At 43.6% G+C, this 15,608-nt stretch overlaps 1 protein-coding gene across 1 annotated transcript in view; it reads right to left on the reverse strand.

Moving 5' to 3' along the window:
* Positions 1-4,149: 4,149 nt before the first annotated feature.
* Positions 4,150-15,608, reverse strand: part of PTAR1 (protein prenyltransferase alpha subunit repeat containing 1) — a 60,475-nt gene continuing 49,016 nt past the window's right edge. The window contains exon 7 of the mRNA XM_088475708.1: positions 4,150-6,724. Within this exon, the coding sequence (XP_088331834.1) occupies positions 6,370-6,724 (355 nt within the window). The 3' untranslated portion in view covers positions 4,150-6,369. The remainder of the gene's footprint in view (positions 6,725-15,608) is intronic.

The raw sequence follows: 15,608 nt of genomic DNA on the forward strand, positions 1-15,608 counted from the left end.
ACTTGTCTTGGTAGTGTGGAATTAGGCACTGTGAGGGAGCTATGTAACAAGAAAGGAATGGATACTGGTGAATGAACTCTGGACAGTCTGTATTTATTTTAATTTGGTAATGAAGAGCTGATGATACAACTTATTCATTAAATACATATATCACATACATTCTACTGGAATCAGCAAATACATTTGCAACTATTAGGGTGTCATTCTTTGGATATATGTATAAAATAATATTTTATCTTGAAAGGGAAATTTAGATCTAAAGTTAGATTTTGGAAACCACAAAAAAAAATTCCCCTGGAAAATATTTAAAAAACAATTATACCTACCATGGGAATATAATACACTTAGGGACGCAAGCGGGTCAATGTTGGCCAAGTGCGCATGCGCACGACGGAGGCGGCTCCGTCGTGCACATGCGTGAGACCCGAATAACGAAGGCCAAGCCGTCGCTATGGGTCTCGCACCAAAGGGGGCATGCTCGTCGCAAGCCCGATGGTCGCGATGGTCTCGACCATCGCGACAATCATCTTGGCCACTCGCTATAGCTGTGGGTGGTCACCGCTCTTAAATTCAGAGGGACGGCCCTGATTCAAAGCAAGCGCTCTGTCAGAGCATCCGGCTCTGAATCAGGGCCTCATTTACAGATTAATTCCTTTGTGCCAAAACACCTGTGCGAAAAAGTATATTTCAGTGCCTATGGTGGGTTGGTCGCACCTGGTTGTAAAGCAGTAGTGTCTTCATAAAGGCCCCCCATACATCTGCGACAGATCATCGCGATGTAGCGATCCTGCAACCCGGTATCGCTGAAATACAACATGTGTATTTCATAGATATGCTGATCACGATCAAAAAATGATTGTGATTGGCAGGTCGGTGTAATTTAACATGTAGAATTTCACAGATCCTGCGACGGATCGCGGAGCATAGATGGCCGCCGGCGGATCAGCATTTCCGATCTCATAGCTACATTGCGAAGATCCGTCGCAGATGTATGGGGACCTTAAAACATATAGTTCATCAGGTATAACAAGTGTGTATACGAATACCCAATAATAACACAGATATGGCTTGACAGTAGTAGTAGTGAGTGCAAATTGTCCTGTTTACACAATATATTGGGTGTGGAAATGTCATACACACACACACACGAGACAATATTGTTCTGATAGTTTTAATAAACGAGACAATTGCATTTTCAATATAAAAAGTAGTTAATTACAAACATAAACAACTGTGTTCCTCATCTAAAAGAAAATAAGAATCTTCACTACAGTAGTGCAAATGGAAATGTCAGTAATGCAAATAGATGGCTGCGACTTCATAATAAATCAGAATACATAATCAGAAGCTGAAAGCTATTGCTGTCCACAGTTGCAAAAGCCCTTTTGCACCCACAGGAGACAGGCTTCCTAAGGTGAATCTGCAGATGCATCCACATCTAATTGCACGTCCTTTCTGTAACACTTACCGGCCCTGGCTTCGCTTCTCCAGATGTAGGGAAACATAGGTCAAAGATATGCAAATAGGTATATACGATGGATGTGTACACCTTTTGGTGCATGTGCGCTGTACATAAATGCATGTTTTATGGGAAAAAAAAAAAAAGTTTAGATCCACTTGTAAATGAACACCTGAGTATTTAGACTTCATTTAAACCAGTCCAGTGACCTATTCTATATAAAAGTGTTAAGGCCTGAGTGACTGCCTTCATGTCTCCCCTATACAGTCTACAATTATCTGTCAGATATCTGTCTGGTGGGAAGGAAAATCTGGTCCCTTTTCTAGTGTTCGGGTGCAAATGTTTATTGTTATTTGCTCCCATACATCACCAGGTTTTCATTCCAACCAGCCAGATTGGACAGAGGGCCTGATTCAGACCCGGTTGCAAGCGCTGAGCGCTCGCAACCGGTCGATGGCGGCCCACAGCGCATGCGCATGACGGAGCCGGCTCCATCGTGCACATGCGCGAGACCCGGCTAGCGACGGGCAATCCGTCGCTCTGGGTCTTGCACCAAAGGGCGCGAGCTGTAGATGTTGAGTGACAGCTCGCCCCCTTTGGTGGGCGGGCGGGGGGGTGGCTGCCCAAACGGAGGCGTTCCCATGAGAACGCCTGCCGTTTGGGGGCGGCTCCACTGACATCACGAGTGATGTCAGTGGAGAGATTCCGGCTCTGTTAGAGCCGAAATCTCTCTGGGGCTTGCGGCCACGAGACCCTACCACAAGGGTCTCGTCGCAAGCCCGATGGTCGATCACGACCATTATCATGGCCGCTCGCAATAGCTGTGGGTTGTTGATCCAAAAAAAAAAAAAAAGCCCGGCTCTGATTCAGGCCCAGATATCTGACAGATAATTGTAGAGTGTATGCCCAGCATTAGTAATGTAAATATTCTGTAAATTGGTGGATTGAAACATGCGTGCAAACCAAGTTACTGCTAGTTTGAAAGGCGGACAGACATTTTCTCCCTGTGCTGCTAAAAGCTGTTTGACTCCTAACATCAGCCATTAAGCCTATGGCTAGAATTGCAAGGCGTGTATTGTTTCCATTTGTGATGGAAGGGAAAGACACTGGAAGGTGGGGGTAATAGAGTATGCAGTGTATTTTTCCATCATGCTTTACATAGGACACATTTATTTTCTAAATGTAGTATTACATTAAAGGAAAACTATAGGCTAAAATCATATTATGCAGTCCTATACCCTAATGTATCAGAGTGTCTCATTAACATCATCAATATCAGTCTATATCTCTGGAAGAGTAACTGTAACAGTAATATAAATAAAAAAGCACAACTCTAGAGGTTTCTATTTAGAGTATAAACTACTGTCCTTTGTTATCATCCCAAAAAGGTTCTCATCTCAAAGGCTGTTTGATACACATGGGAAATGTTCACAATACAGTGCAAACCTTTAAATAAATGTTTTGTATTTTTTGTGAAACTTATATTTTTATCTGTGTCTTTTATGGTAAATGGACCTGTTAATTGTCAATTCTGCAACATATCATCCAAAGTGTAAGATACACACAATAGTCTCTCCTTCAGAGGAAGTCTATCTTTTTTGAACCCAAATCCATCATCCCTCTTCTTTAAATGTGTCCCTTTTGGCTACCTGGTGCTTATTTGGACAGCTAAGCTCTTGAAATAGCTCACAAAAATCTCCTAGTAAATAAAAACAATACTAACATCCATTAATGTGCTTGTAAATCAGTGATAAACAACCTGAAACACTTCAGGGGCCACATTAGTAGGCCCCCTAACCATCATATGAGCTGCACATTACTCAGTAATAAATTAAATCAATACTTTTAGTCAATGAAATTGACCCCGTACTGTAAACACATCAGTGGGCATTTTAAACAAGCGTTACAAGCTTTAACAAATATGACGACAAAGTAGGAAGAAACTGGGGGCCGTAAATGAAGGCCTGAAGGGCAGTCTGTTGCCCATCATTATTAGAAACCAAATGGATTTTTTATGTTTCATAAATTTTACAATACAAGAGGGTATATGCCTCAAAATAAAAGAAAATAAGATATTTGGTTCTTACCGTTAAATCTCTCACTCCGAGTCCATCTGGGGGGCACTTAACTTTTTAGGGTGTATAAGTTCCTCCCCTCCAACACCTTCCTAAGTTTGAACTTCATAAGCTCCAAGGATAGGTTGAAGAAATAAGGACAGACTCTCAATCTTCTCACACGCGCAACCAAATAAGGGAGTGATCGTAGTGTCCCGTAGATGGACTCAGAGAAAGAGATTTAACGGTAAACTCCAAAAATCTTATTCTCTCCTTCCTCCATCTGGGGGACACTCTTGACCTTGGGAATATACAAAAGAAGCTGCCCCTGGGGTGTGGGGGGTACAAATACTTTATGTCCAAAGGAAACATCCCTGAAATCAAATCAAGAATTCTATAAATATCTGGTGAATGTATGAACCTGTAGCTGCTCTATATAACTGCTCCGCGGAAGCTCCATGCTGTACCCACCCACAAAGTTCCAAAGCTGAGATAGGTCATTTAGCCTCCCTTATATGTCCGCTGAATTGCGGCCCTTATCCACCTGGCTATAGTCTGCTTGGGTGCTGGCCAACTTCTTTCTTATCATAAGGAATAAAAATTAAACTGAAAACGTGTATATACACACACACACACACACACACACACACACACACATCTACGGCACCTGGTACTCCCAGGTGAAGCTTACCTGATGCTGACCTACTTCATCAGCACTTAATTTAAGACTGAGGAAGGAGTTGGAGGGCAGGCGCTTATAGACCATAAAAGGTTAACTTATTAAGTGCTAGCTCCTCAGCCCTCATTATACCCCATGGTCAAGAGTGTCCCCCTGATTGAGGAAGGAGAAAGGGTACTTTAAGTAAACCTAAAACAAGTGTCAGATTAAAAGCATAACAATGATCATATTAGTGTGAAAATTACTAAAAAAAAAAAAAAAAAAGCGTCAAATACAGTTTATTATTTTGGAAAAGAAGCCTTCTACGGGTGCACTGCTTCACTGATATGTCTTGCACACAGAGATGGTTGCGGTCTTTAAATAAAGGGTCTGGCAGCTAAATATCTATTGAATGCAAGAAGAATTTTTAGACCACATATTGATATAATTGAATAATTAGACATGCAGACAGCACTAATAAACAATATAAACCTTTATCAGGTAATTGAATACTTAATTTTAATGGATCTGGAAAATATAGATGTGTCCACATACATGTAGCCTCCTTGCGCTTTAAAAATCCCTTCTAATCGCGCTATGCCAAGACGTCCCTCGGAAGCACTGAGCGTCCTTTTGTGCGATTTTTTCCCTTAAAATGCATCTTATTTGCAAAGTGAATCAAATAGGACACACAAACAGCTTCTGCGTATTAAAATGATATGCAGCATTCTATGCGAGACTGCCACTGCATGCGAAATGCTATGCTACGGTGTCAGCGGCTGTAACACTGTAATGTAGCATTTCGCATGCAGATATAACCACAGTTGCAAACAGAATATTGGCATGCCACATATCAATTTAATCAGCAGAAGCACGGCGTTCACCGTTATGTGTAACGCGACTTGTAGCGCATGGAGGATAGATGTATGTGAACATGTCTGTAGCACCTCTAATTAGGGGGCTATTATCCTGTATAGAATATAGAATTATGATGTGAAATAAGGAGAAAGCCAAGCTACCAGTGAGGCATAAAATGCAAGATAGATAATGGCCATATACACTCATAAAAAGGTTTCTCTATATGAAAATGTATATTCTGCACAGGACATACTTCAATCCAGTAAGACCACATAAGATATCAATGTATGCCCTAAATAGAAACATAAAATTTGACGGTAGATAAGAACCACCTGGCCCATCTAGTCTACCCTTTAAATGCATCAGCCATTAAGTTGTCTAAACTTAGCCGCTTTGAAAATTTGAACACACGTCTTTTTAAGTTCAGTAATATTTTGACAGGTTGAGAGGTGTCTCAGGTGGACAGAGAACGGTTTTAAGTCCAGGAATCAGTTACCGGATGTCACTGCTGTACTAAATATTGTAGCCTTATAGGGATTTAGAAATTAATTAGATGCTGCAGATGTGTAATATTGTTAGGGTTACAGGCAGGGTCAAAATGGGGAGTTTCAAGCCACATAAGGTATTTGGGATCAGTCGGCATGCTGATAAATCATACATAAACAGTTTATTAAGGGTGTAAAAGTGCCAGGACTCTGCAATTATTTGTTAGGTCTCCTACTAGATTGTTTGTACACAAGCTTCAGGGTTAGGGTGCATGTGTTGAGTTTTTCTTTTTCTTACCAACACCGTTTATAATTAGACTTAAATAAAAAAGTCCTCAAAGACACTTTCAAAACGTAAAAGTTTCCAAAACAATGGCTATCATTGAAGTTACAGTCTGAATCCAAGATTTCTGTGTTGTCTTTTATTACTTTAAAATAATGATTTAGGGCACAGCGATGGGTAGGAGAACTAAATGCTTTACCCAAATATCTAATGTTAGTAAACCAAAAGGAAAATGTGTAGCTCTCAATTAAGAATCTTCAAGTAACTGTCCTTCAATTCCTCCCACCCTGACCTGCCAAACAATGAAAATACATATTTACTTGTACCAGTATTTTGAAATGACTTAGCAGAAGGCTAATGCAAAGTTCAGTAATAGATGCAACATTTTCCTTTCTGCGTTACATAAAAGAGAAAAAAGAAACTGGTATGTAACAATTAGAAAAAATAAATTAAAAATAAAGGTTCCTGTGGAGTCTTAATTAGAGAGAGGAGCATGTTACACATAACGTGCAACCATATCTCTGCTAAAGAAAATATTGCACAACCGTAATCCACACATAATTCTTGATCTGTTAGTGACCTAGCAATGACAACAGCCATTTTCGGTACGAAGCAGCAAACCTGGACTGTTCAGCATTTCTGCAGCTGGATGAGACACAATTAATAAACCTGAGCTCGGATTCATATATAAGAGAGTCTTGGGCAGGAGCGCGCTTTAGTCGTTTAGTTTCTTGAGTGTAGCCCTGCTTGTTTGCGTCACACACTCCGTCAACATCCATGGGGTTAGTGTAGTAACTCAGATTGCTGGTGCGGATGTGTGAGCCATTTCCCGTCCCAACGGCAGCAGCATCCACACTTGTGACTTGTGGGGTAGCGGAGTGAGATTGTTCATTGTGCAGTTGGTGAACCAAGCTGAGTATCTGGCGCCTACAAACAATTATAAAGAGGCAAAAATAGTTAGCTACACACAAAATGAAAAATGCCCCTATAGAAAGCATTGGTCTATCTTGAGATTCTTCTTTATCTGCTCAACAATGTGAAGTGAGCTATTAAAGTCTATGTTTAGTGGTGTTACGCTAAACCTTTAATTTTGACTTGCTCTCCACTTAGAACACTTGCCTCTACAAAAAAAGGATTTTCTTGTTACTCACCATAAAATTAATCTGAATACAATCTGGGGAACACTGAAGGTGGTATGAAGAAAATAAACAGTTAATGGGCTTAAACCCCCCCCCCCCAATCCCTCCCTTATATACCCTCTGCTTCCCCTAGCTCCTAAGTTATCTGACTAGCAAATCCAAATGAGAAAAATAGAGAACACACAAGGGAGGGGAACTCAGTGTTCCCCAGATTGGAATTAAATTGATTTTATGGTGAACAACAATAACATTTTCTTTTGTCCTCATCTGGGAAACACGGATGCTGGGACCCAAAGCAAGCCTCAAGAGGGAGGAGAATCATGCACAGGTAGTGCTGTACTCAAAACCTTGCAGGGAAAACTCACATCCTTAAGGTGCATACACACGGTCAGATTTGTCAGATGAACGATATTAACGATTTGACCAACGATTTGAACTACGAACAATTTCTGACTGCATTAAAATGAATGGAATCGTCCAAATCAGATGTCAGATTTTCCTTCAGATATGAACGATTTTTAAAATTGTTATCGTTCAGATCTGAAGAAAAATCTGACTGTGTGTATGCACCATTAGCCACAAAAGTGTGATAACAGTAAAATTTGGTAATCGTGGGCACTGAGGACCAGGAGACGGTTTGCAAAGTTGTTCAACCGAGGCACCCTGCCGAGCCGCCCAAGAAGCACCCACAGCCAGAGTCAAATGCACTTGAATGGAATCAGGAACAGACTCATCGCCCATGGGTACATAGGCCAGTTGAAGTAATCCAACAAGCAAAAGGCTACTTTGATGCTGGCCAGCCTTTCTTATGAGAGTCAAAAAGCACTAAAAGACAGTCCTGTTTTACACAAAGTAGCAGTCCTATCCACACATATACATCCAGAAATCGAAGGGGACTCTCTGGATCAGATAGATGCATGACTGAAACAACAATTTTCTGATTCAGGTGAAAATGTGAAGCCACTTTAGGAATAAAGAGATGGCCAAGTATGGCGAACTGCCCAGTCCCCATGGAAAATCAAATGGGGTGAGCTGGCTGACAATGCTGCCAACTGAAACCCTGTGAGCTGAAGAGATCACAAAAAATAAATAAAGCTACCTTCCAAGGTAACCATTTCAATTCCACCATCTCTAGTGGCTCAAAAGGAGCCTGCTGAAGAGCAACCAATACCAAATTGAGGTCCCATGGTGGGACGGGTGGAACATAAGGTGGCTGGACATGCAATACCGCTTGCACGAAAGTTCTAACATCTGGTAAGGATGTATAGACAAGGCCAAAGTATAGACAAGGCCAAAATCTAACCCCTTAGGGAAGAAAGAAGGAAGCCTTTGGACAATCCAGCCTGTGAAAAAACAAAGTAGACAAGGTAAACGGAATCTAGAAGCTGAAACTCTCTTGGCTTCACACAATCGGATGCAAGATCTCCATACTCTATGATAAAGAATTGAAATGGATGACTTACGTGCTTGCAACCTAATCTGGATAACAGCTGTAAAAAACACCTTGGACCAAAGGAGACTGGTCTCAAGTGTCTCGCCATTAAAGCAAATTGAGATAAATTGCAAAGGAAGAACGGACTCAGCAATAACAAATCTTGCAGCAACAGCCTCTATGGCTGATCAACCACCAGAGACAGAAAACTCAAGTACCATGACGTCTGTGGCCAATCTGGCGCTATTAGACGAACATGAGCCTTTACTACCCTGACAAGTTTGATTAAATGCAGGAGCATGGGAATGGGTGGGAAGAGATACCTGAAGTGGAAAGACCACTTGGCTGTCAAAGCATCGATCAGGTTTGCACCAAGTTATGCAAATCTTTGTATGAACTACTGGGAGGATAACAACATCTGGTCCGGGCATGACTTTGGCGCAAATCTGGTCCTCTGGTGAAGATTTATAGATTATGTATTTTTAATCTGGAAAGGGGACGAAGCAACACTTGAACAATTTCCGAACCATATAAACAACAACACTAACAACCTCAAATTCATCACTAATTACAGCAAATTACATGTGAATTTCTTGGACATTACCATATTTGTTGAAGACCAACAACTGCAAACTAAAACATACATAAACAACCGGTAGATGTAAACAGCTATATCCTTTCAAGCAGTGGACATCATCCGAACTTGCTACAGGGTTTCCCAGTAAATCAATTTAAAAGAGTCAGGAGAAACTGCACAAAGATAGAACACTACAGAATAGAGGGCCTGATTCAGACCCATTCGCGAGCGCTGAGCGCTCGCAAGAGGGTCGATGTTGCCCAAGTGCGCATGACGGAGGCGGCTCCGTCGTGCGCATGCGCGAGACCCGAATAACGACGGCCAAGCAGTCGTTATGGGTCACGCACCAAAGGGGGCGTGCTGTCGATGGTGATTGACAGCACACCCCCTTTGGTGTGCATGCCGGGGGCGTGGCTGCCCAGACGGAGGCGTCCCCACGGGAACGCCTACCGTCTGGGGCCGGCCCCACTGACATCACTAGTGATGTCAGTGGGAGTGCTTTTGGCTCTGATAGAGCCAAAGGCACTCCAGGGCTTGCGGCAGACGAGACCCTACCACAAGGGTCTAATCGCAAGCCTGATGGTCGCGAAGGTCTTGACCATAGCGACCATCATTTTGGCCGCTCGCTATAGCTGTGGGTGGTCACCAACAGCTATGCGAGCGGCCAGGAGGCCGCTCCAAAAAGTAAGAGGGACGGTCCTGATTCAGAGCGAGCGCTCGGTCAGAGCGTCCGGCTCTAAATCAGGGCCAGAGGGTGCAGAATTGAAACAACAATTAATAGTCAAAAATTACAACCACCAGAAAGTAGAGGAAGCTTACCAGAATGTACAGAAAATAGAACCTATCACATTACGGTCATACAAACACAAAGCAGATCAAACGAAAGAAACAGAATTGTTCAAAACTGCATTCATAACACAATACATCAGAGAAATTAAAAAACATTGGTATGTAGTACTAGAAGATGAGATCCTGGCCGACATACTACCAACAAAGCCAAAGATGATATACAAAAAGGCACCAGACATAAAAAAAAAAAAAAGCTAGTGAAAAACCACTTAAAACATGGGACACCACCACAAAGAACACTGACTGGGGGCCCTCTGAAAGAAGGATTCTGTTACTGTGGAACGTGTAGCAATTGTAGAACAGGCAATATTACAACCCAAAGGATCGAACAATTCAGGTATAATACCGCAGAAAGAACATACAGGATACAACAACACATCACTTGTAATAGCACAGGGGTCATCTATATGGTTGAATGCCCCTGTGAATTACAATATACAGGGCATGTAAATTCCAAGTCAGAATTTCTGACCATACCTGGAATATTAAGAAGGGATGGAAACACAATCTCTCTTTACATTTTAGAGCGAGGGGGGGATTTTAAACAGTCACTAAATCATTAAGTCACTAAGTTCATTAATTCTCCTTTCGGTTAGTTGATAGACAAACTAATAGATAGGAGGACCATGCATATACCATGAAGTATATATACCGTCAGGTGCATAAATATTGGGACATTGACAGAATTTTCATATTTTGGCCTCTATTCACCACCACAATGGCTTTGAAATGAAACAAACAAGATGTGCTTTAACTGCAGACTATCAGATTTAATTTGAGGGTAATTACATCCAAATCAGGTGAACGGTGTAGGAATTACAACGGTTTCTATATATGCCTCCCACTTTTTTACGTCGAGCAGCTCCCTGATTAGCTGAATGCAGCCAGCCTGTGTCTCCCATAGACGTCTATGGTGAGAAATCCCCATTGAAGTCTATGGTGGGAACCGCTACATCATAGCCGCAAGATTAATTGAGGTTAATCTTGTGGTTACATCAATGATACAATGTACACACATACCTTTGCTCAGTCCAGCATGGATCGGGTTTTTTGCGTTTTTTTATTTTAACCCCTGGATTGCCTACTTGGAGAAGTGGACGCGATCTACGCATAGGAGAGGGGAGTATGTTTTTTTTTTTTTTTCAGGTACACCCCTATGGATTACTTCGGATAGTGAAAGGTTTTCCCTGGCTGTGGCATTATCCCCCCGCTAGAAAGAGTACGGTGCTGGTTCTGGAATTTTCAGGGGACCCTTACTCGTTTTGTCCCCTGATTTTCCAGAACCAGGACCAGCTCAACAAAGCCCTGTGCTGGTTCTTAATATACAGGGGCCCCTTACGCATTTTGGCCCCTGTATTTTTAGGGGAGGGGGTGCACGTCATTTTTTTTTTATTTAAAAACATTTTACATAAGTACACACAGAATCTCAGTGATATGTGCATGTTTCTGTGTTAATCTGACCTGCTCAGGATGTACTCGCTAGCCTGAAGCAGGTCTATTATTTGGGGACTTTTGGTAATCTTTTTTTTGCGAATCTGAAACAGACACTCTATTACATTGGGCGAGTTGATTGTTTTCAATGTGAAAACATCTGGATAGTTTGAGAATGGGGAGTTTTAGTAACTCTGTTCACGAAAACTCGCATTTTTCAGACGCCCTATTACATTGGAGAGTTGTGAAAAATTGCGAGTTTAGCACCAAACTCGCAAATTTACCAAAACAGACACCCCTATTACATTTGGCCCTATATGTCTAGATTCACAGCAACTGCATGCTATACTGTTTTTTTTTACATTTTCCTAGTTTGCAGCAGTGTTTCCACTTCTGGGGCTTATTTTCCTGGTTTTCAACAGTTTGTTTGCAGGAGATCTGCAATGTTCAGGTGCAATGTTTCCACTTTTGGATTTTTTTTCTGGTCGGATAGAATTTTCTTTTTAGTTTTGAATTTTTGTTGTCTGTACTTAATTAGTTTCGTTAGCTCTCCTGTTATGTAATTACCATAAATTTTGTCAGGAAACTTGACAGGTTATATAACCAGGAAAAAACAGACAGAGACCAGGAAATCAGACAGTTTGAAAGTAGAAACACTGACTTTAATGCAGCTTAAGTTTCATGATCAGATTGTGTATGTTCTCCACGTATTTGGGCAGGTTTTGTCACACTCCAAATACCTATTTGTAGTTTAAATAGCTTCTAACAAAATGGACCCTAGTGTTTGTTTTTGATGTAGGGAATTTAGGGGCCGCATGCAGAGCTGAACGCAAGTACATTTGCAGAGGATTATCTTGTGTAGTTTCACTCTGGACCCTGGAACAAATCATGTGCAACTACGTACATTGCAGTGTCCTACACAATTTCCACTTATGACTGTGGAGGAGGCTGTAATGGGGCTTTCTTACATAGCAAGTGCAGTGAGTGACCACAAAATTGCTGGCTATGCAGATTTGTGTGTATGCGGAAATATGCCTGATTTTAGACACATCTTTTACATATGGTATAGAACTGGTCCACCAGAAGTGATGCATACAACTCTGACAAGGGCACATATACACATTTAATTCTATGCACAGAATGAAGGATACATTTTTGGACAACTTACGTTCAAATTCTGCATGAGCCCCTTAGACCATAAACTCTAAAGCTGGCCATCCACTATACATTTTCTGTCAGATATCTGTCCAATCTGGCTGGTTTGAATGAAAACCTGGTAATGTGTGGGAGCAAATGACCAGTGTTCGCAAATACGCGCTATAGCATATATTTTACCCACTAATGAGGACCGGGGACTCACTTTTTCAAAATGGGTGAGTCCCCGGAGACGCGCTCCGCTGCCAGCCACTCCCCAGCTCCTGGTAACATGATTGATGTCTAACCCTGGCCTGGCTGCAGGGGAGACATCAGAAAGGAGGTGGAGCTAGCCGTCACGCGCCGCTTGATGCTGCAGCTCACTCAGCGTGCCTCTGAGTGGACTGGACTGCCCCAGCGTGAAGACGACTGCGGGCTGCCTCCCCGGCATGGCGAAACTGCACCCTCTCCCCAAACATGGAGAAAACTGCGGGCCGCCTCCCCTCCTTCCCCCTCGACGTGCAGAAGACAGCGGGCCGCCTCCCCTCCCCCGGCATGAAGACGACTTGGGCTGCCTCTTTTCCCACCAGCGTGATGAAGACTCGGGTCCTCTCCTCCATCTGCATTTAAAAGACTGTGGTCCGCCCCCCCCCCCCCTCCTCTGGTGTAAAGAAGACAGCGGCCCAGCCCCTGACTTAAGACGACAGCTGGCCCCCTAGGCTAAGCCCACGCGCAGGTTGCACTGCGCGTGGGCTTAGTGTTGTGCGGTGGGGGGGGTAGAAGGAAGGAAGGGTACCAGATGTACCGCTGTCGGCTAGAAGTGAATGCAGACGTGAGGCCCCGCCCCCTCCCCGCTGCCTGCATTCTGAGGACATTCATTCAGTGACAGTTTCAGTCAATAGCCAGCCGGGTGCCTGCTGTGAATGGCCCCAGCACTTCCCGGCTTTCTGCCTCTAATCCCTGCCTCCCCTCCACCCGGTGACAAGCAGCCCGTCTCTGCTTACTCCTCATCCCCAGCTCCTCTACACCTCATCTTGTCTGCAGCTCCTCTCCCCCTCTAATACCCAGTGGCACCCAGCCCCTTCTCTTGTCCCTGCCTACCCCCCTGCAGCTCCTCTCCCCTCTAATACCCGGTGGCACCCAGCAACCCTGATGTCATCAGTTACTAGCCACGTTGGCATAGAGAGGGAATAGTAATGGAAAGGTATATTTCCCCTTCTGTATTTGTACCTGGAAGTGACTTGAGTGAGGGCGGAAATACGGTTCCCTGCCCACACAGTTCACTAAAAAAGAAACGTGTCCCCTCGCTACGCTCACCACAAAATGATATATCCCCTCTATGCCCACTTGGATGGTAGGGAATGACGTTGGACAGTAGCTGATGACGTCAGGGTACAGAAACTGAAGGGGATCTAGCTGTAACTGAATAGAAGCCTGTGGCAAGTGAAGCGAGTCCATGAGGATACAAATATCTACTATCGGTGGGACAACATATCAGCGCTGTGAGGGCCTTGAACTGCACTTCTGCCCTCACTCCACATCATGTCCAGGTCCTTAGGATGAAGGGGAAATAAAATTAACCCTTACTCATGTCCCTGCCTACCCCTCCACCTCCAATACCCGGTGGCACCCAGGCCCTTCTCACTTCCCTGCCTACTCCTCCTGTCCCTAGCTACCCTCTTCCTTCTCCTGTACGTGGCTCCCCTCCACATCCCAGCCCCTTCTTCTGTTCCTGCCTACTCCTCCTGTCCCCAGTTCCCCTCACCTATAATCTGACTCCCCGAATCTTCCTGTTCCTGTCTCCCCACCTCCTACTCCTGTTCCCGTCTCCCCACCTCCTACTCCTGTTCCCGTCTCCCCACCTCCTACTCCTGTTCCCAGTTTTTAAAAAAATTATTCAGAAACTACAGTTTCTGCATAATTGTAAGAACAGTCAAATGCAGAAGATTTCACAGATATCTCCTGCAGAAGGCTAACTACCGCATCAGACTGCAGTCCCCATTAATGTCAACGGGGACTGCAGTCTGACCACTGTACAAAACTGATTCTATTGGGGGTATCAGACAGGCATTCTAGGGGTATGTGAGAAAGCCTGGTGGCATATGGGGGGTCTGAGGGGCATATGGGGAGCTCTAAAGCATAAATTATGATGGGACCCAGAAATGGTCAGGTAGGACCCCATTTTTTTTAAAGCACCGGGTCCCTGGGACCCACATATTTTGCCGCTCAGCGCGATCACTGATGACAATCGACTATTTGCCCACAAACACTGGAAAATAGCCAAAAATGGTTGTTCAGACAAATTGGTTAAAACACACAAATTTAACCATTTCGAACAATTTTTTTTGTCCTTTTTTCAGTGCTTAAAACCATATGATTGACTGTCATTTTCTCCCATACATTACCAGGTTTTCATTCCAACCAGCCAGATTGGTCAGATATCTGACATAAAATTGTATAGTGGATGCCCAGCTTAAGAGGGCAACAACTGATTTCAATAAATCAATATTTTGTAAAAGGTGCTATGTAAAATGGTGTTGTTATATCAATAAAAAGAAGCATAATTACAGATTATGTTTTATATTTACAAACATGGGAGGAAATAATATGAGATATGGTAAGAACTTACCCTTGTTATCTCTATTTCTACGAAGTCCATAGGGTTCCACAGGATACCTTGGGGTATAGGTGTGACGTCAGTCGCAGGGCACCAAAGAGTTAAGCTTTCAGCCTCCCAGGATGCACTAGGTCCCCCTCCTATACCCCGCCCCCGGGCCAAGGCACCTCAGTTAGTTACCAAGCCATAGGCCGGAGGAGGAGAAGGAAGAGAGAGAACAAAGATCTGGACACATACAAGAATCACATTCTCACCAGAGGGAGACGGAAAACCGGTGACCAGAGCAAAGCCCATCTGCAGCACAGGTGCGACAGGGCGGGAGTCCTGTGGAACCCTATGGACTTCGTAGAAATAGAGATAACAAGGGTAAGTTCTTACCATATCTCATATTTTCTACTTCAGGGTCCATAGGGTATCCACAGGATACCTTGGGGATGTCCCAAAGCAGTATCCTTTAAGGGTGGGGACGCTCCTGTGCAGAAAGGAGAATCCGCCGCCCGAAGGAAGCATCCTGAGAGGCGAAGGTGTCAAACCTGTAATACCTCACGAAGGTATGGACAGAAGACCACGTAGCAGCCTTGCAGATCTGAACTGCCGAGGCACCACGTCGAGCTGCCCACGAAGGACCCACA

Source organism: Taudactylus pleione, unplaced genomic scaffold, assembly GCF_031769625.1.
Source record: "Taudactylus pleione unplaced genomic scaffold, aTauple2 ptg000177l, whole genome shotgun sequence".
NCBI lineage: Eukaryota > Metazoa > Chordata > Amphibia > Anura > Myobatrachidae > Taudactylus > Taudactylus pleione.